The following is a 21966-nucleotide window of genomic DNA, read 5'->3' as shown; positions in this document are numbered from 1 at the left end:
GTCGATGGTATCGAAGGCTGCTGAGATGTCCAAGAGCACCAACAGGGTCACACTTCCCCTGTCGATACTCAGATCATCCACTAAGGCAGTCTCCACTCCGTATCCCGCCCTAAAGCCATTTTGAAATGGGTCCAGATAATCGGCTTCATCCAAGACAGCTTAGAGTTGGGAGGCAACTGCCCTCTTGATCACTTTGCAGCAGCGGGTCCAGGGAGGATTTTTTTTAAACAGTGGTATGGCTTCCACTCTGGGCTTCCTGGAAAGAAATAATTTGTACCCAAGGGGCACACTTTTAATGTCAATCCTGGACAAATTGGGGGGAAAATTCCAGTCCTTCATATCAGACAGCCTGAGAAGCACTGATATAGCATATTACTGGATATAGGCTGCAAATCTGACTGTGTTTCTGGTCATAAAAGACACTTCTATCACAGCGATGTTTTGCTGGTTTTTGCTGTACTCTGCAGACCTCTTGGGTTCCTTCAAAAACTTTTCTAAAGAATTGGTGGACCCTTTGGAAAAGCATGAGAGGTAGGATGGGATGGGGAAGTCAGCGCTGAATCCAATTAAGTACTGTTTCCCACCTGATGGATGTCACTACTCGGAGGTGACCATTTATTAAGTGCAGAAGTATAATAGTTTGAGTAGGCATGGATTTACTGAAGTAATGGCTTTGATTTTATTCCCATTCCCTTTTGTGATTTGCTTAATGTTTGTTTTTAAAAATCAATCAATAATTAAAGATGAGATTCTGGTTTTATTCATTGACATTTTTTTAATATTGAAGAATACAAAACATTTTAATAAAGTGAAAAGAACAGAGTTAACGTAATCTTCTTGCAAGTATCAATCCAATTAAATAACCAAAGCGCCCTATAAATCTGCTACTTCCAGATATGTTCTCTTATGAAACCCAATAAAAGGCAAATCAGAAATATTAAGGCATTTATTAATTTACATATTTCTCAAGAACAAATATTTTAGGGGAAACCCCCCACATCCACACACAATTAAAAACATAACTTATAAAATCTGTAACTTTCAGAATATTTTACAAATAAACACTTTATAGAAACACTGGAATAGTTTTGCATAACTGAACAACCCTGATCATTTATTTAAAATAAACTTTGCATTTGTAAATTCACATCAAAAGAAGCCCACGTGTGCAAACAGTAATAAATTCAGTGATGTTGAGCATATTGATTTAGAGAATTGAAAATTATTCCAAACCCTTCATGCACAGAGGAGTGCAACATGGAGTAAACTCACATGTTCTCTTGCACTGAGAGTTGAGTATATGTAATAATCTACAAAATTAGGTCTTTGAATGTATCTTTACATATAATTAAATATTTGCTTTCCTAACTCTTGGATTTCTGTGTGTACTTGTGTAGAGACTGAACATAGCCTCTTACTTCTTCTCTCTCTGCTACTAATCAATCCCTGGCTCTATCAAAGTTGGTAACACCAAGCATCTGTATGGCAGGCAAATACATGCACCTGTGGGACTCAGATTAGAAATACACTGAGAAAGTTCCAGCTGTGTCTTTGTGTTAAAGGATAAAGCCTGTCAGGGAGATCTTTGAAGAGGTAGATTTCCCTTCCTGATACAGACTGTTTGTCTGTGGTATCTGTTCCAGAAGAAAGGAGAGCACTGCATTACAGAGGAACACAGACACTTGGATGTTTGACAGGGACAGGAAATTGCTTCCTTTGACATCTGCTGATGGGCTTCAAGTGGCACAAGAACCAAGTTGGATCTTGGTCACTGCTACCAGTTTTACCATTGTTACCAAATGACAATTTTACTTTTTATAAAAGCAAATCTCACTACCATTACTAAGTTAGAACTTGGTTAAGGTCATTTTATTGATCTAAATCACGAGCTCAACAACGGTAAAGTGCATTTTCTCTCTTTACAGATAAGAGACATATGTAGCAATACTCTTCAGCAATCTCACCTGAGCTATTCATACAGGCACTTCATTAAGGACCTTCTGCCACCATCAATTTTTGCACACTATATGGCTCCCCCCTTTCTTTTTTGCCCTTGAAGTACAGTCGGCCCTTCTTATACACTGATTTTTTTATACACGGATTCAAGCATACACGGTCTGAAAATGTTCCAAAAAGTATAAATTTACCTTGATTTTCCATTTTTTATTAGGGACACCATTTTGCTATGTCATTATATTTAATGGGATTTGAGCATACACGGATTTTGTTATACACGGGGGATCTTAGAACCAAACCCCAGCGTATAACAAGGGTCCACTGTATTTTTATTGCATTAGTATCACATTTTCCATACTCCCTATGAACTATTTTGGATACTTGAAAACAATACTTTCCCTAGTGAGCACAAAGCCATTACCACTGTAGTATGGAATGGTTTTGTGCAAGTGTCATGGGCACCTATTGAAGATACTTTGCATGACAGAAAGTGGTGTCTAATTACTTCCTCTTTTCTTTCTAAGTCATCTTTTTTGTGAAGCCATGCTTTTAATTTCAAGTTATTACTCCATCTCTGTGACCCAGAACAACACACCTCTCCAGGTGTGAAGAGCCACACAACTTCCCCTGGTCTCATAGCTAGCTTCCTTCCTTTTAATGTATACTATATGTCCTTCAGTGGTTGAAATCCCATTTTACACATTTTAAATTATCATGAAGGGAAAAAAAACCCTCCCAAGCAAATAGAGCTTGATAGCATAGATAGATATTGAAGCCAGTTTAGAAGAGCTGTTGTGCACATGCACAAAGGCCTTCTTGTGTATACATCACTGCAAGATGTTCCAATGTTTTGAAACTGACTGTTTTTTTTAAATAGAGGCTTCTTCAGAAAGAGCTGGACTGATAAACTAATACAATGTTTGTTTTTGTATTTTTGCTACTCTGGATTATGATAGAACAATTAAATGTCCTACTTTGACACATATTCTGCAGGACTGGATCATGGCCTCTGAGCATTAACAAACTAACCAATACGCACATGGGTAGCTCTTCTTATAAAGGAGAAGAAATGCAACATGCTAGCAGAGGGGTGAATGGGCAGCTCCTACAAGGCCACTGCATTTAGAAACAATAATTTAACAGCTGACATATTAAGTTGTTCAAAATATACATATATACTAATATAAGCTAATTTAGATGCAAACTAGACAATTTTACTAATATTTTTGAAAAAATTCCTTTTAAAAATCAGTAGTATTATTAAAACAACTGCTCAAACATTTCCTTTGTGCACTTTTACCAGATTAATGGAGTTAGGATAGGAATAAAGGCTGTCTTTAACAGTATATTAAATCAATGGTGTAGTGCATCCAAGACCTTCTGATAACCAGATCATGCCATCTTATTATTCCCATCCCCCAAGTTTTTCCCCTTCCCTTCAGCTTAGGTGCAGTCTTCAGCTAAGCAAGGGTGGGAAGATGGACATTCCAAGCAACAATATTGTTGCAATGGATCCCAGAAGTAATGCAAAGAATTTGGGGATGCTCCTTGGAAGGATTAAAAAAAAAGGATGTACTGTATCTTTCAAACCCAGGTTTTTAATGCAAAGGAACTTTCACAAAAAAGTCCTTAGATGCCCCCCCCCCCCAAAAAAAAAGGTCAAAATGTGCAAAAAAGCATTTATAATCTCACTCAGGAGGGAGGAAACTTGGATTTTTTTGTTCATGTGTGCAAGAATGAAACAAACCATTTACACCTCTAGATGAAAACTGCTGGAAGAATTATTAACAAGGCTCAAGACAGATGCTTGCTTTATGTTGTGATGAGTGCTTGCACTTCAAAATTCAGCACTACAGAACTGCTTAAATGAAAAGATCAGTCTAAATGTTACACTTCAAGTTTTAAAATATAATTAATTTTCCTATAAAGCTCTGCAATAAGGTGACCACGTACATGTCCATCCAGACACATGTCCTGCTGAGTCTCAGATAAATGTCTGTATATGGTATTTACAACCTAAGGATTGGTTTACATGTAATGACTGACATCTAGACATGCTTATTCCATGTGAAAAATGTCATGACATGGTGAGCTGTTTCACCACATGAAATTGGGGGATTTCCCCCACTCACAGCAAAGTATCAAGAGATAGGGTCTGTGATGGCATAGTGGGTGAGAAGCAAAACTCACTATCCAACACACTGTGGAAACACTGTGGCAAAACTGAAGCATGTTGGAAGCATTTTGATCTTTCTGCATATCTTTATATTCTAGCCAATGTACTTAACATTTTAATATTAAAAACAAAACAAAACCTTTCCACTCACAACATCAGAAGTAGAGACTGGAACTCTTTTTACTAGGAGTCTGAACTTTTTGTTTAGCCCTTGATTTAAATTTTGTTTGTTTCATTTATACCTATGAGGAACGGCATGTATGGCTTATTTAGGTTAAACCTTGTCAGAAATGCAGTCTGGTAAATTGTATTATTCTTTTTATTGTTGTAACTAAAAATGTATCTTTGAACAAGATGGAAAATATCTTGGGCCAAAAAAATCCCTTTATTTCAACACAAGGTACTAAAAATAAATCCGTATTCCATAGACCTTAAATAAAATGGAGTGGGGTTGATATTACAAGCTTTCATATGATATGTTTTATGTTCAATAAGTTATATTTCAATTCTTTATTCTTAGGCCTCTGTATATCTGCTGTATATCCCAATGCCAAGATCAGAATCATAGCATACATATTCAAATCTTAAAAGACCACAAAAAGTGCAAAGTTTGAGTGGAGTTGAAATAATTCATGAGTTGCCTTAGACATATTATTCGCCTAAAGTTGGGCAAAGGATTGCTTTCAACTAATCCATAAAAATTCACAAAATTTGGTATAATACCCAAAGAACCAAATTTACCTGCTACTCAAAACAGATCTCACAGAAATGTGCCCAAGCAAATCCTGTAAGAAGATGCCAACATAGTCCAGTCCTGAAATTGTTTAAATTCAATCAAGCAGACATTGTTCTTCAGTCACCATCTCTGGCAAACATGCTGTCCGTTTCCTCTTCATACAGCCCTCGTTCATAGCGTACTGACGAGAATCCACCCCACTGTAGTCGTTTCTTTTTATAAAGGAAGTATACTAATCCAGCAATGAGGACCATAATAATTAAAATAGCAACCACTATGGCCCCTCCAACTTGATTCGGAACTGTTCAGGGGAAAAAAATAATAACTATTAATCTAGAGTAGCTTGTTTGAAAACCATAAATTATACTGGAATTATTCAAAACTAATTCACACCAGGTGCCACATAATTTAATTTGTCTGCACATCTTATTTATAAATTTAAAGAGGTGTATATATATATACAGAGAGAGAGAGAGCGAGAGAGAGAGAGAGGGGGGGGGCTGGAATGTATTGTTTTTACACCTAGGAAAAATGACACTTCCCTTTCACCTCTCTCAGTGTTGACAAAAGTAATGTATACTAGCCATTAGGGGAAAGGTGGATTTCTCCAACAATTGTTGCATTTATTGCAATATTTATATCTACCTAGAGAGCTCAGGGTAAGGCACAGACAATAGAATACCACTGAACAATTTAAAAATGTTTTCAGAAATGTAGCACAACTTTTTAAAAACTATCAGCACGATAGAACAATATGTAGAGCCAGCACAGCGTAGTGGGTTTGAATGGACTAGGGCTCTGGAAGTTGTTGTTAACCACCCTCAAGTTGAACTCGACATGGCAACCCTATGGATGAGACACCTCCAGGATTCCCTGTCCTTCACTGCTCTGCTCAGGTCCTGCAGGCTCATGCCCATGGCCTCTCTGACGGAATCCAACCATTTGGTATGTGGTCTTCCTCTCTTTCTACTGCCCTCTACCTTTCCTTGCATCATTGTCTTTTCTAGTGATTCATGTCTTCTCATGATGTGGAACAATTACTGAAGAAGGTCAAGGAGGAAAGTGTCAAGGTAGGATTAATGCTGAATATTAAGAGAACAAAAATAATGACCATGGAAGAACTGTAAGAATTCATCCTAGACAATGAAATACAGTTGGCCCCCTGTATCCATGGATTCTTTATCCACGGATTCGAGCATCCACACGTTGAAAACCTTAATAGCAAAACTTGATTTTGGCATTTTATACACGCATATGCTGAAAGCCTTGCTGAAAGAAGCAATGGCCGCGCACCATGCTGCCTGCGGGCACAAGCCCCATTGTTTTTAATGGGGCTCCACCATACGTGGTATTTCCCTTACGCTGAGGGGGTGGTCCAAAACGGATGCCTGCATAAGGGAAGGGCTCTCTGTATAAGGAACACCATTTTACTATGCCATTGTATTTAATGGGACTTGAAAATTCACAATTTTGGTATCCATGGGGAGTCCTGGAATACCAAGCATCCACAGTAGTCACTTCTCATACCCTGGATCAAATAATGCAGCCAAGAAATTAGAATAGGAATAGGAATGGGAAGGGCAGCTATGAAAGAACTGGACAGGATCCTAAAGTGTAAAGAGATAACTCTGAACATCAAAGTGAGTGAGGATTGTTAAACTATTGTATTCCCAATCATCATATACAGATTTGAGAGCCCAATAGTGGAAAGAAAAAATAGAAAAAATCATTTGAGATACAGTGCTGTAGAAAAGTGTTAAAAATACCATGGACGGCCAAGAAGATAAATGGATTCTAGAAGAGATTAAGCACAAACTTGCCCTGGAAGCCAGGATAAGTCAATTAAGGGGCCTGGACAGACAGGCCAAAATACAGCTGCTAGGGGTCACTTTGGAGGTATGTTATTTAAATGATGTGTACGTCCTAAGAGTCCGGAAGCCTTGCCAAAGCCACATTCCAGTCCTTAGGACTGGAGCATGGCTTTGGTACGGTTTCCAGACTCTTAGGACGTATGCATAGTTTAAACAGCATACCTCCAAAGTGACCCCAAGCAGCTTTATTTTGGCCTGTCAGTACGGGGCCAAGGTTGTGAAACTGTGGCCACATCATGGGAAGACTCTGGAAGACAAGGATTCAATTTCCCACTCAGCCATAAAAACCCACATCTGAAACCCCACAACAGCCTCTCCTTTGTCTCCCAGTGCTGTATTGCCAGTGTAGGATAGAGATGAGGAGGAGCAGCCTATTTTTACCACAAACTGTGTCAGTGATAACGTTATGCATCCACCACTTACTTGCTGAGTACGTTCATATACTGCTTTTGTGAAGGAAAAACACAAATGATGTGACTTTATGTGCACACATTTATGGGATGTAGATTGTGATACTGTTTCTTAACACACTGGAAACATTGTCCTATTCAAGTAGTTGGACTTTGAAACAGTAAGTTTTTGTAGGACGTAACTCAGGAGCTCTTCTTGCACCACTGGGGTTGTTCAAAAATAGGAACTATATGAAACTCAGTACATATATTCCTAAACAGCACATAATCCTCCTGACTCTGGAAATCAGATAATGCTAAAGGCCACTGACTGAAGAAAAAAACTAGATCTCTTAATCTTTCTTCAGTCTTTCTGTTAAGAGAGCCACAAGTGCTCCCTTTGTATCTCCCTGGGTACCTGCAGAAGCTGGTTTATACTAGATCAGATTGTTTGTTTACCCACTGTAATGGTCTGCTCTGACTAGTAGTAGCAGCTCTCCACAACTAGACAGAGGTCTTCCCCATCACCTGCTATCAGATTCTTTTCACTTAATGAAAGAAACCATGCACTGAACCTATGACCTTCTGTACTGCAAGAAGGTACTCATTAGCAATTACTGGTTTATATTCTCTGTCTTCCCTGCCTTCAGGCTTGATTGCCAAATACAAAGGTATTCATTTTAAAATGGGATCCTTTGCTTTTGTTTTATTTAAATGATCAATGATTATTGTATGTGCTTTGCATCATATTGAAACCAGGCCCTGAACGCCACTTCATGCTAACTGGGTAACTGAGTACCCACAATTTGGATGTATTTTTCACTGCATCTGTGAACACATGCCAGAGGTGTCTAACCTGTACATGTCTAGTGTCTGTTTTAAATTAAGCTTGAACTGTAATGTGGGAACTGGCCCACACATTATAAAATACATTCTTTTGGGACCATTTAATGGAGGCTAGGATAGCCATGTTACAAAATCAATCTAAATTTCACCATAATGGCCATTGACTAGTACTGTAAAGGCACCAAGTTGTTAGCACCTAATATTATGAGCATTTTATTATAATACATCAATTAATTAGTATATTGGGTAGTGTGAAATTACTACCCAGAAAACCAAAAGGGTGACCATTGGTGCCACAGGCTTTGCTGCTTGTGCCAGAAACAATCAGCATAGAAATTCAGGGAATTCTCCTCTGCCACTCTCCTGTACAGCTTTCTCTTGGCTGCATGTACACTGTTGTACATAAGCCATTACTGGCAAGGGAAGGCCTGTGTATGTGTTCTTTATGTGCAGACAGACATGCTTTGCCTCACCCTATTGAAGATAGTTGCCACATGGTCTACACAGCTGGGTCTGCATGGCCAAAAGCCAGTTGGGGAAGACAGAGGCTATGCAGAAAGCTGTATGAATTCTATGTTGATTCCTTTCCTCTGTGCAGCTGGTTCTTGGGCAGAGATGGATCCTGCTACTGGCTGCCTCTCCATTTCCAAACACAGTTCAAAGCTTTATATTGGCTTCCTCCTATGTAAGCCTGCTTGGATTCTCGAATGTTTGTGGCAGTCTCTTCCCTCAGTCCCAACACGTTCACAGGGAAATCTCCAGAGGACCTTCTCTGTGGTTGCTCCCAGGTTATGGAATTCCCATCCTGAAGAGGCTAGAACAGCTCCCTCCTTGCTGTCGCTTCCAGCAACAACGGAAAACACTTATATTCCAGCAGGCATTAAACAAATTACCACAAAGACTCTTAACAGTGTGCCTTTTATAGATTTGTTTTAATTCTATGGATATTTTAAATGTATTTTAACCAAAACTTTTTATGTATGTTGCTCCTATAGACCTTTAAGGCAATCCCTATGTAAGTGGATTATCACACGGAGGCTTACCGTGCTGAAATCGTTGGCTAAATGCTTCAGAGGCGTGTAGGTGTGGTAGCTGGCTGTGCTTCTGAAGCATCACTGAGGCATTCTGCTCCTCTCCTGTCGACGAAGCGTTCACAGAGCAGCCATTTCTTTAATAATGGGAACTTCCGTTATTAAAGAAATGGGTGCTCGTCAATGGGAGAGGCAAGGGGACACGCTTCGGTGATGCTTCAGAAGGGCGACCGGTTACCACACCTCTGTGCTTCTGAAGCATTTAACCAATGATTTCAATGTGGTAAACCTCCGCATGATAATCCCCTTAGAGATTGCCTTAAAAGTCTATAGGAGCAACATACATAAAATGTTTTGTTTAAAATACATTTAAAAGACAATCTTTGCTTCCTGGAGTCCAAAACTCAAACCAGTATTATTATTATTATTATTATTATTATTATTATATTAATATTATTATTATTTTCCTGCCTTCCTCCCAGTACAGGGACTCAAGACAGCTTACAAATCAGTATATCACACTGACTCATTTTTATGTCCTTCACCTTTATTTACTTTTTAAAGCCGCCTTGAGTCCTAGTTTTTGGGGATAATGATGAATGATTGAATTGATAACAACAACAACCAAATCCCATGGCAATACAGGTTATGTCTCCCTTATCTGGAATTCTGAAATCCAAAATGTTCCAAAATAATCCAGATGGGTGGTTTAGTGATACCTTTGCTTTCTGATGATTCAGTGTACACAAACTTTGTTTCATGCACAAAATTATTAAAAATAATACATATATAATTACCTTCAAGCTATGTGCATAAGATGTATACAAAACATAAATGAATGACATGTTTAGACTTGGGTCCCATCGCCAAGGTATCTCATGTATATGCAAATATTCCAAAAGCTGAAAAACTCTGAAATCCAAAATGGCTCTGGTCCCAAGCATTTTGAATAAGGGAGACTCAACCTGTATACTCTTCAGAGTTTGGAATAGCCCCAGGCCATGCTGTCAAGGGGTTTCTAGAGGGTTTAGTACAAAAAAGTAACATTTCCAACCTTGAATTTCCTTGAAAAGATTGAAATCATACATACTTTGTGGAGCTTTGCATACAACTCTGCTTTGGACATTCTTGCAGTCCATCCTGGTCCATGTTCCATTTGCTGAAAACATAACACCACATTCGCCACTGGCATTTTCCTTTCCCTTTGCCCAGTTGGCGTATTTAACCTCGGAGCCATCAAGCCACTTCAAGGACTGAGCTGTAAAAAAAGGCGCATGAATTTCTTAATTTATCAGAAAAAAAATACTACTCTTTACTTAGTCCTTTGAATTTATTTATCCATGTGCCAGGGTTAGAAAACAAGAACCAGTAAAAAAGATTGATATGGCTTCCTTGTAAGTACAGAACTTCAAGCAAAGTATGTACAAAGATCAGCATACTGACAGACAACCAGAAAAGAACCAAACAAAAGACCTACGAACAGGAAGGCATTCATTGCTGTGAAGATTATTATTTCCAAAAATGTTAAAACATCAGCCAAAATCCTACTGAATTTTAGTTACATGCTTGTAACTGCTATGCATTCTTGATCCCCACATAGCCTCTAGTTTAGGGGCAATTTAGAGACCATGAAAGTCCCCCAAACCTATGTACTGTTAAGCACCCACTGAGATCAACAGGGCTCCATTCCCTTGTTGATTGAGAAGCAGCTGCTTAATGTTCCCATCCTTCCTTGTGTAAATAATCTCTGGCATGAGGGAAATTTGAAACAGGTCCTGTTTCTCCCTATCATCCCAGATTGCTTATGGGAGAGGTTGGGAACATCAAATAGCCACTTCTTGATGGACAGGGGAATGACCTTTGTCAATCCCAGCAGCTGCTCACTAGAAGGGGAGAAGGGGTCTGGCCAGAATCCACTACATAGCACCATAGTTACAGTGCTACAGTACTATCTAGTACGTAATGATCATACAGGATTCCACTAATTTTCCTATGTACTTGCAAAGAAAAAAACCAGATTGCAGCATAACCATAGTATGACTGGAATTAATGGCACTCTAGTTGCATTACTGATAACCCAGCCATTCCAGGAAGTGCAGAACTGTTCAGAATTAGTTTCTTAGTCCTGATTTTTAGCAACCAGCCAAAAATTGACTATGATTCCAGCTGTCTCTGTTCCTTATTTTAACCTCTAGAAAAGTGCCAAATTAAATGCATGTTATCTTATTTAATTTTATGTGTAATTATTTTGTTTTACTATGCACAATTAATTCCATGAACACAATCCAAACTGTATCATTAAATTCAATGGAACTAAAGAATGTAATTAAAATCTGATCTCAGTGAGCTCAAACTTGCCCAATTTTAGACTTTATTATAGTTTGTACCATTATATGTTATATATATAATTATTATATTACATAATGATAATAATATCCTATGTTATATTTTGTACCTACTCACACCTTACCCTTAGTCTGCATTCCAAGCCATACCCTTCCAGTAATGAAATTATGTTGTCTTAAGTGTGTGCTCACAAACTTATTTTCCTCTGCATCCATAATAGTCAAAAGCGCTGCAGAAGGATCTAGTGGGAGATAGTTAATGGCCAAAATATTAAAACCTTTCAAGGAAGTAATTTATTTCAACTTTGCAAAAATATTTATGGCAATAATTTAAAATAGCATTTTAATTAATACTGAAAACATTAATACAAAATCAAAAATATTCTAAAAGATTTGGACATACCAAGTTTCTTGCAGACTTCTTTAGCAGCATCTGCAGTATATGCTGAGAAATTGTAAAATGCCATATCAAATGCATAACAATGATCTTTATATTCTATCCACTGTGATGATCCACTAGTCGTCTTCGGACATTTTGTAGAACTTTCAGCTTGCTTTGACGGTATTTCTGTAAAAATCCATGTATCATCATAATCATAACCACCACATATGCAAAGCAATGATAGTTGATTCTTGTCAATTATACCTTCAGATGAGTAATGACACAACCTCTTGAAAAACTTTTTTAAATTTACAGAGAATTTTTTGCTGAGTCATTTGAAAGCATTATTGCATTAATACAAGGTTCTCTCTTACTTCCCTCCATGCAGAATATATGGTCTGGCACAGCTTGATGCAAGTAAATAGGATGAAAGTAACCGACCTGAAAAACCTTTTGTCTAAATATATCCCAAATTGCCTGAAAACAGAAGCCTGGGAAGCAATCTAGAATACTGTTTTGGAGTTTGTAAATTCTGCTGATTTGCAGGAGCTTAACCTTTCAACTTAGCCATTCAAACCTGTTCAACCTGATCCCATGACATGAATGTGCACAGAAGGACACTAAAAGGAAAAGGGAATGTATATGTATGTGTCACCACTCATTTCATCTAGAACTTCTATGTTTATATATTCATTGTTCTAGCATCATAAGGGCAACACTGAACAGATCAGCTGTAACTGTGCTGTTTATCTGATGGAAGAAAGGAAGGAGAAAATGGATGCCAGACTTTGTTCATCTACTCCTTCTCCCTCTCAAAGAGAGCTGACAGTGCTGATTAGATGTTGGGCAAGCAAACACTGTAGTGGAGTGTTCTGAATTTCCAGCAGCTATCCATTCTTGAATTGCAATCAGACATCTCTGAAGTACAGGCATTCTCCTGTAAGTCTCAGTGACTTTACTTTGGGGGGGGGGGGGGAATGGTTTGTAGCCACACAGACCCAGCGGCATCCCTGCCACTGGTGTCATCTGGTATGGGGGGGGGGCTCCAGAGGCGGGTGGAGCTTCCACAAGGAGGCACGGGCACAGGCTCAGTCAACTCAAGTGTGCCCCCGCACCCCTCCCTGCCATGGCCCTGTCCTTGCCTCCTCCTCCTTCTCCCTCAGAGGAGAAAACAGCAGCAGCAAGAAGCCGGGAGAAGCACACACTCTTCCTAGAAGTCCTTGCCACCTCCCTCTTCTCCTCAGGGGAGAAAGGGGTTGTGGCAAGGAGGTGCATGCTCAGCCTGGCTCCTTGCCACCGGCCCATTTTCCTGAGAACGCAAGGAGACATGGGCACAGGCTCAGTCAGCTCAAGCTCTTGGGCGTCCCTGCCTAGCCCCCATCCTTGCTGTTGCCGCCTTCTCCTCAGAGGACAAAGGAGCGGCAAGAAGGAGCCGGGAGAAGCACTCATGCTTTCCAGCAGTCTTTGCCACCTCCCTTTTCTCCTCAGTGAGAAAGGGGTGGTGGCAAGGAGCTGGGAGAAGCGCACACTTCCTGGCAATCCTTACCGCCTCCATCTCCTCCTCAGGGGAGAACGAGGCAAGTGACAAGGAGGTGCCGGAGCTACATGCATGCTCAGCCTGGCTCCTTGTCACTGGCGGATTCTCCCGAGGAGAATGGGACCGTGGCAGGGATGTGCGAGGGCAGAAGGGATGACTGCATGATTAGGGGATGAAAAACAATGGAATTTTAGGCAGTTTTGGCCCATCTGAGGACAAAAAATGTCCAAAAACCGCACCCCCCCCCCAATTTTTTAAACAATATATTTTTGATGGGATTGGAGAGGTCTTCTAGGGTGTCCCAAGGGCATCTGTGACTGGGGTGTGCTAAGGGCACATAGAGGCCCCAATGGTCACATGAAGCCCACAGTCTGCACTTTGTCCACCCCTGTTCTAAAGAGGCATAGATAGAGGCGGGGGGGAACTGCCATTACAATTATTTTTGGTTTATAGTTCTGAAAGCCATATATAGTTTTATAGTTCTGAAACATGGTTTATAGTTGGTTTATAGATCTGAAAGATGGGGAAAACAGTACATAAATGCAGACTCACTGTTAGAAGAGGAGTAGCAAATGGCACCATCAACATGATGTGTGCATACCACACGATTCCACATTCCTTTAGTGTCCAAGAAAAAACAGTTTCCAGGAGGAAGGGTGTTCTCAAATTCCCAGGGCTTGTAGTCAAACACACTTCCATCAGACCACTCAAAATCAGAATCACTTCCCTGGAAAAAGAGCAGTACAATAATACCAGCAATAGGGCTAAGGATACTTGTTGCAATGGGACTATGAAGGTTCAAGGCTATTTTCAGGTAGGTGTTTTGAACTGGCTAAACTAAACATTGATGTACATCTGATGTACATCATAGAGAATTCAGCTGGTGCTCGTCATGACTTGAGGATCATATCCTTAGGAACAAATTAGATGTGATAATTTAAAAAAAATGGAGGGAGAAATAGCCAGTGTGGGGCTGTGGTCCAGACTGGGAAACTGGTAAGAAGGCTTTAACCCAATGCCCTCACTGCAATCACAATCTAGATCAATTGAACTGAGGACAGACAAATGTAGAACAGAGGAGCCCACTCTCATACACAGACAGGGAAGAAAAGCAGAGGAACCTGGGAAGCAGTAAGGTAGCTCTCCATGTCAACCACACACCACATGAACACACAGGTTTCTGCACTTTTTGACCAGATTATTTAAGCTTTAATGGTGGGCAACAAACACATTTTCTCCTCACACATCTTGCTATCCCCCTTTTCTCCTTCACTTTTTTCCTTTCTTTCTGATCCCTACCCACTCTGCCATCCTTACTGCCTCTCTGTTACATACACACAAACGTGTGTGAGAGAGATTTTCAGAATCATAGAATCATAGAAACGTAGAGTTGGAAGAGACCACTAGGGCCATCCAGTCCAACCCCCTGCTATGCAGGAAATCCAAATCAAAGCATCCCTGACAGATGGCCATCCAGCCTCTGTTTAAAGACCTCCAAGGAAGGAGACTCTATCACAGAGGTGCACAGTACACAGAGAAAGGAACATTAATCCTTCCCTCTCCAGATATGACCCTCTTTTCCCCCTCAACACTGCTAGCCAGATGGTAATTAAGGTTTGGTAGAAAATAACTGATGCTTTTCTAAGACTGCCATATGAATGTACCTTTAGGCCTATGGATAAAAAATCCAGAGCTTGAGACTTTGGAGCTCAAGCACCGTGATGCTATTCCTTTTGAGGAACATTGGGTGTGAAAAAAGACAGGAAAGTTTATGATAGGAACTGTGTATATAAAACGTAAAAGGTAAAGGTGTAATTGGGATTTAACCTGGAGGTTAAGACTGGAAAATCTAAAAGAACTTAAGGCAACATATGGGATGTTAAACCTTGATTTGCCTTCTGATGAAAAAAAGCAGCAAAATGGTAGTGGAATGTAGAACAGAGGTAGACAAAATGTAGTACTTCAGCTGTTGCTGAACAACTCAACTCTAGGAAACACAGCCAGTGCTGAGAGCTCATACAAAATGCAGTTAACCACATATTCCCCATCCCTAGAATATAACACTTTGTGCCACACATGGAGATTTGACCTCAGAAATGGCACCTTTTCTGTATTCAAGTTTATAGCCTTTCTTATTATGGAGGGAAACCTAAACAAGTACTGGTGAATTCTATTTTACACTTGAATAACTGTAAACAATTTCAGCAAACTGCCTATATATCTCATCTAGACACATACACACGGAGATTGTCTAGCATAACAGCCTAATCTGTCTGCTCTAGTGACATCTCTGAATTTTTGATTTTCCAGGTTATTTGCAGCGCTTGCGATCCCTCTGCCCTCTTTCGTACATTAGCAAGGGACATAAATACAGCCTGCAACCCTTCATGTGTTTGCTTTGAAGAAAGTCCCACCAGATTCATTTTACCACTTATTTTAAAAGTACAGTACTCTGTGTGACATAGGAATGAAATGGAGCTATTATAGAGCAAAACACTACAACAACCTGTTTTTTGACTGAGATAGTTTATAGTGTGTGTGTTAGCTACTGCTTTTTCATACCCTATTAATGGTTAAATTTATGCACAGGCAAAGTACATGAAAAAGTATGGATCTCTCTAAAAGAAATAGGCGTGCCACAACTGTTGATTGTCCTGATGACCTATACCCAGGACAAGAGGCTACTGTAAAGACAAAATACAGAGAAAGAGAATGGTTTCCTATTGGCTGCATTTTATCATTATCTGTTTAATTTACATGCAGAACTTTACATGCATAAGGGCAACTGGATTAGACTTGTTGGAAGGAAGTGTGAAAACTGGGAAGCAAGAATATCAACTATTTAGGATATTTAGATAATACCATGCTGTTAGCATAAAATAGCAAAACCCTGGAACAATTATTGAGCAAAGTAAAGGAAGAAAGGGCAAAAAGCATGTTTACAGCTGAACATTATTAAAACAAAAATAATGACTACCCACGATTTACTAATTTGAAAGTAGATGGTAAAAACATTAAAATACTGTAGTCAAAGATATTATGTACCTTGACACTATTATAAATGAAAATGGAGACTATGGCCCGGTACAGACCGCCCAAAAAGGGTGGTCTGCCGGTGCCCTGGTTTGATCCGCGAGGAAGCCACAGTGGACAAACTGCACAGCTTCCTCACGGAGCAAAAAGAACCCGCAGATGGTGCACTCGCGACAACATTATGGTGCTGCGACGTGCAGACGCTAGGCATCCGTTGCGTCAAAATGGCGGCGCCTGGAACCGTCTGTAAGTGATGCCCCAAGGCAACCCTAGCCTGTCTGTACCGGGCCTATAATCAAGTACCACAAGGCCTATCTGTACTGGGCCTATAATCAAGTAATCAAAAGAAGACTAGGACTGGAAAGGTATCTATGAAGAAACTAGACATGATCCTGAAGTGTAAAGATATATCATTGAAGACTAAAATTAGGATGGTTCATGCCACTGTATTTCCCATTTCTATGTATGGTTGTGAAAGCTGGACAGTGAAGAAATCTGATATGAAGAAAATCAATTAATTTTAAATGTGGTGCTAGAGAATAGTTGCATGGATACCATGGACTGCCAAAATGACCTATAACTTAAAGCAAAACATGAGCTCTCTTTACATACTAAAATGACCAAACTGAGGCTATCATACTTTGGACATATCATGAGACAACATGGCTCAATAGAGAAGACAATAATGCTTGGTAAAGTGGGAGGCAGTAGAAAAAGAGGAAGTTGCATTACAGGTAGATAAACTCAATCAAGGAACCCACCGCCCCAGTTTGCAGGAACTGAACAAAGATGATAGCATGTCTCAGAGGATTCTCATTCACAGGGTGACCTTAAGTCAAAGTCAGCTTGACAGCGATGGCCAGAGAGGATCTCTGTTTGTTTGTTTAAAAGCAATTAAGCAGGACTCTTTTTGCCTGGCTCAAAAGAAAAAGAAACCGAACGCATGGGGAAATCTGAAAGAGCTGCTATCACATTACCATACTGACCTGTAAATAAGTTGACCTGGGATTTTGGGGTTAATTTTTGGGCATACATTTTTAGACTTATAGATAGAATATACAATAACTGTTGATTTACCAAGTTCACTCAGTGGTTCTAGCTGGAATTAATAACTGGATTTAGGCTTCATATAGCAAAGTCAATACATGATTTAACAAAAGGAAAGGAAAACGTGAAAAAAAGTCTATAAAGGCACAGAGATGTATGTTGTGTGTGTGTGAAAAACGATTATGAAAACATAGATCAAAACTTACATTATGACTGGACAAACCAATCCATAATGGAAATCCATCACTCTTCACAATAGCTTCCAGAAATACTTGTTCTGATTCACTGTGTATGCTGGCTAATTCACTTCCTTTTCTTTTGCATTCTTTCCATGCATCATACCAGCTGAGCTGTTTTTGAAGAATCCAGTATGTATTGTTTTTATAGGGCAATGCTGTAGGCAGTGGTGGTTTGTCCTCTTTGGGCCCTATTTTAAAAATTTTAAAAATGAATAAATGTTTTATATTTTCTTAAATCAATCTAGGCATACATAAAATACTGCTCAGTCCAAAATTATGGGTACTTCTTACCCATTTCTATTTTGCAGACAAGGACACTATGCAAACTGAACTGCAGTTGTATCCAGTTCTCTGTATTGTTGTAAATATCCCAGAAACCATCCAGGCTAACACCAGAAACAAAACGGTTACTCTTTATGTCAGGTCTTCCCAGTCTCCAATTATTGTATGACAGGTGTGTATCATCATACCACTTTAGAATGTTACCTAAGGAGGGAAAATATATTGTTAGGATACTGAGTGCCATTGATTTTATCTAAAATGACAACAGTGTCATTACCTGTGTACTGTAGAAGTGGAAGGATGCACTTATGACCACTATGGGTTGTGGCATGAATTACTTAAGGTATCGTTAGTTTTGAAACACTATTTCCTAATTCAAATTTAAAGCCAGAAACTAGAGAGATTGATACAATACACACACTTATGCAAACATTCATAGACACAGTCACACCAGACATTTAAAGCACTCATGTGAACTTTAAACAGATGATGACTGTAGACTTTTGTGATTCAATCAGTTCTGGGGACTGAAGAATCACTTCTAGGTTACATGACACCTTTCAGAAGAACAGTGCAATCCTACTTTTGATTATTCAGAAATAATGAGATTTACGTCCATTTAAAAACCATCAAACACAGCAGGAATTACTTTGAAGTAGACATGCAGCAATAATTTACATTATAAAATCTAAAGTAACTATTTTAAAAATTATGTAGTGTATATCCCAAGGTTAATGCCTCTGCAAACAAACAAACAAACAAGAATCTTTAATATTCATAACGAACAGACTCCTGACTCTTGGGAGACTACTAATAAGCTTAACTGGCTCTGAACAATGTGATCTCCTGCTTTTGTTTCAATATGGCAGTAAATGACTTTGGGGGGGGGGGGATTGCAAGACCAGTCCAAGCTGTTAGGAGGGCAGGAAAGGACTTTGTTAGAAATATGATTTTTCTTTATTTTCATGTAAGCACTGCAGGCTTCCTGTTCTGCAGATTCTGTTGAACAAACGATTAACAAAATCAAGGCCTCTACCAATTTGAAGTGTATATGTATTTTGAAACACTTGGGAAAGAAAAATGTACTTGAATGGCTATATTTGATTACAAAAATAATCAAATATTAGCTTTTACACCTGGAAGAATACTATTTCTTAAGGGTTCACATAAGTGATAAATATTGAAGAGGTAAATGATGAAGTGCAGTCTCTTTTTGTGACAGCCCCTGTAACAACAACAACAACCATTAGCACTTTTCCTTCTTCTAATTATTGATATAAATGGACTCCTAAACTAAGTCCTCAAAGAGACCAAGTGGCACAGTTATGTTGATCCATACCAACAAATAAATGCTGGGATGGTTTTTAAAGGTTCTTTTTTCAATCTCCAAACAGGAACAGATCTTTTGTAAAGCTAATGGGTCTTAAGTGTTCATTTAAGATTACCAATTCAGCCCAAAGTATATTATAGTACCATAGGCACAACTCACAACAATATAGTGTTTCTGGGGAAAATCTACTCCCCCGGCCCCACCCCAGCTATAGGAATAGTTTCTAAGCTCAAAGGGAATTCTGAGTGGATGCCAGATGACAACATGGTCTCCACTAACAAAACAAATTCCTTGTACTTCAGCTTTACTACAGCAATGCTCAGATCAGCACAGACATACTTAGGGAATTCTCATTTGTACCCAGCCAGCCTCTTTACATATCATTAACTGATACAGTCAAGGATAAAATTTTCCAAAGCAAGTGAATTTGGAGAATCTCTTTCATTACCATGCATTTGACAATTTTAACTATATACTATGAGCACAATATTAAAATCCATTTTCCCATCCTTTTCCCAATGGAAACTGCCTGTACGTACTGTAATGTTATCTTGCAGCTTTGGCCTCTTTGTAAGTTTAAGAAATGCATGTAAGCAAAAGGAGGTCTTTAAAGATACAAATGATTTACAACTTACCATCAGCCTCATAAATGAGACCCAACCATAGCCATTGAGCAAGGCCACTGAAAGCATGAAGCTGCTCAACAACAAAATCATTTTCTTCATCATCCCTGATACTCAGGAGGGATGCATTTGAGTCTGTTGAAACAATTTTAAAAATTGAAGTCAATGAATGAATTGAGCAGGATTTTATAGGCAGCTGATAAAATTTACTTGATGAAGAGAGTACCACATTTTAGACATTTGTCTTTGTTTTTAGAGTGACAAAAGCATCTGAAATGGCATTAATAAGTGAAAGAGATCAGATACTTTCTTTTTCGTAGGTATTGGAAAAGGCTCATCAAACTGGCAACCTGAAGAAATGTAAAGGACACACAAGACCATCACATAAACAAGACAGACAAGACCAATAAATTTTATATTTATAACAATTAAGAAAATTAGAGAATGAAATACAGTTTTCCCTCCGAATTCCCAAGGGATCCGTTCCAGGGACACCCGCAAATTCAGAATTTTGCAGATATTCAAGTCCCATTGTCCCCAATGGTGCACCACCATTGGGGACAATGGGAATGTGAATATTTGCGAATACTCATGTTCTCCCTCCCTCCTCTTCCCCTCCCTTCCCTTAGCAAAGCAAAGCCTCAGCCAAAACAGCCTGTCCTCAGCCAGCGCAGTTTTTCTCTGGCTGCCACAGCCTTGCCTTGGCTAGAGAATGGCCTTGCTGGTTGGGAAAATGGCCACACCAACTGGAGGAAGGCTGTACTGACCAGAGCAAGGCCATGCCAGCCAGGGCAAGGCCATGCCAGCTGGAAGAAGGTCTTGCCTCATCAGACATGGGCTTCCTCTGGCCAGCACGGTCTTTGTCCAGCCAGCTTGGCCTTGCCTTGGCAGAAGCAGGGCCACACTGGCCGAGAAAATGGCTGCGCCGGATGGAAGAAGGCTGATCCGGTCGAGACAAGGCCTTCTTTAGGCTGATATGCCCTTCCTCCAGTAGGCACAACCTTTCTCCAGCTGGCACAGGAGTTTTCCCAGCCACTGTGGCCTTGCTCCTTCTGAAGCAAGGCCAAGCTGGCTGGAAGAGGGCCGTGCCGGTTGGAAGAAAGCTGCGCCAACCTAAGGAAGGCTTTGCCTCAGCCAGGGCAGCCTTCTTCCAGCCAAAGCAGCCTTCTTCAGGCCAGTGAGGCCTTGCCTCAGCAAGAGTAAGGCTGAGCCGGCTGGGAAAATGGCTGGGCTGGCCGGAGGAAGGCTGTGAGAACTGGAGCAAGGAACTGGAAGGTCTTGCTTCAGCCGGTGTGGGCTACTTCATGCAAGGCTGCGCTGGTCAGGAACATGGCTGCACTGGTCAAGACCTTGTCTCAGTATGGTAAGGAAGGAGGGAGGGAGGCAAGGACGGAGGGAGGGAGGGGTTGTCCCATGGGCTTGCCATCCATGAATAATCAAATCCGTGAATAGCAAGTCCACAGATATGGGGGGACGACTGTATACATGCTATGCGTATATTTCCATTTCTCTATTTTTCATCCTAGCTCATGTAAACCCACTGGGTGACCCTGGGCAAGTCACACTCTCTTAGCCTCAAAGGATGGCAATGGCAAACCTCTTCTGAAGAAACATGCCAAGAAAACCCTGAGATAGGTTTGCCTTAAGGTCGCCATAAGTAAAAAATGACTTGGAGGCAAACAACATTTTTCATAACTGTTATACATATATTCAGTGGTTGTCTGTCTTGTTTATGTGCTAGTCTTATATGTCTTTTGCATTTATAGCTGAGACCTTGCCCTTTTGTTTTATAAGACCCCGCTCTTTAGTCTTTATAATTTATAAGCTACTGCTGAACCACAGTAACTAAAAATAGGGGCACTTTTGTGTGGTAAAATTGAACTTTCAACACAAAGAGAAATTGCTGGAGAAACAATTTTAAAGTAGGGATGGAAAGAATATTAAAAAAAATAATAATTGGAAAATAGTTGAAATGGTTCTCATGTAGAAAATGATATTTTCTGTGCAAAATAACTGTGTGTGAATTTGGCCAGGACTTCCATTTTGGAAGTCCTGAATTGTGAATAGCCTTCCCAAAAATTTGTGGTTTTCAAAAGCTTTCTTGTGGTGGGAAGAAAATTGTTGAAATTACTTGAGGGACCTT

General features: G+C 39.8%; 1 protein-coding gene across 1 annotated transcript in view; it reads right to left on the bottom strand.

The window, feature by feature from the left end:
• Positions 1-755: 755 nt before the first annotated feature.
• The window catches only part of LY75 (lymphocyte antigen 75), a 100716-nt gene continuing 79505 nt past the window's right edge, over positions 756-21966 (bottom strand). The window contains exons 28-35 of the mRNA XM_089519911.1: positions 19836-19958; positions 17880-18074; positions 17556-17776; positions 13822-13996; positions 11754-11918; positions 11476-11592; positions 10096-10263; positions 756-5169 (exon numbers count right to left, since the gene is read on the bottom strand). Coding sequence (XP_089376037.1) covers positions 4985-5169; positions 10096-10263; positions 11476-11592; positions 11754-11918; positions 13822-13996; positions 17556-17776; positions 17880-18074; positions 19836-19958 — 1349 coding nt within the window. The 3' untranslated portion in view covers positions 756-4984. The remainder of the gene's footprint in view (positions 5170-10095; positions 10264-11475; positions 11593-11753; positions 11919-13821; positions 13997-17555; positions 17777-17879; positions 18075-19835; positions 19959-21966) is intronic.

This window comes from Sceloporus occidentalis, unplaced genomic scaffold (assembly GCF_023333645.1).
Source record: "Sceloporus occidentalis isolate IW3139 unplaced genomic scaffold, rSceOcc1.0.p SCAF_4, whole genome shotgun sequence".
NCBI classification, from domain to species: domain Eukaryota; kingdom Metazoa; phylum Chordata; class Lepidosauria; order Squamata; family Phrynosomatidae; genus Sceloporus; species Sceloporus occidentalis.
Note: the sequence above shows the minus strand (reverse complement) of the source record. Positions and strands in the feature narration are given on the sequence as shown.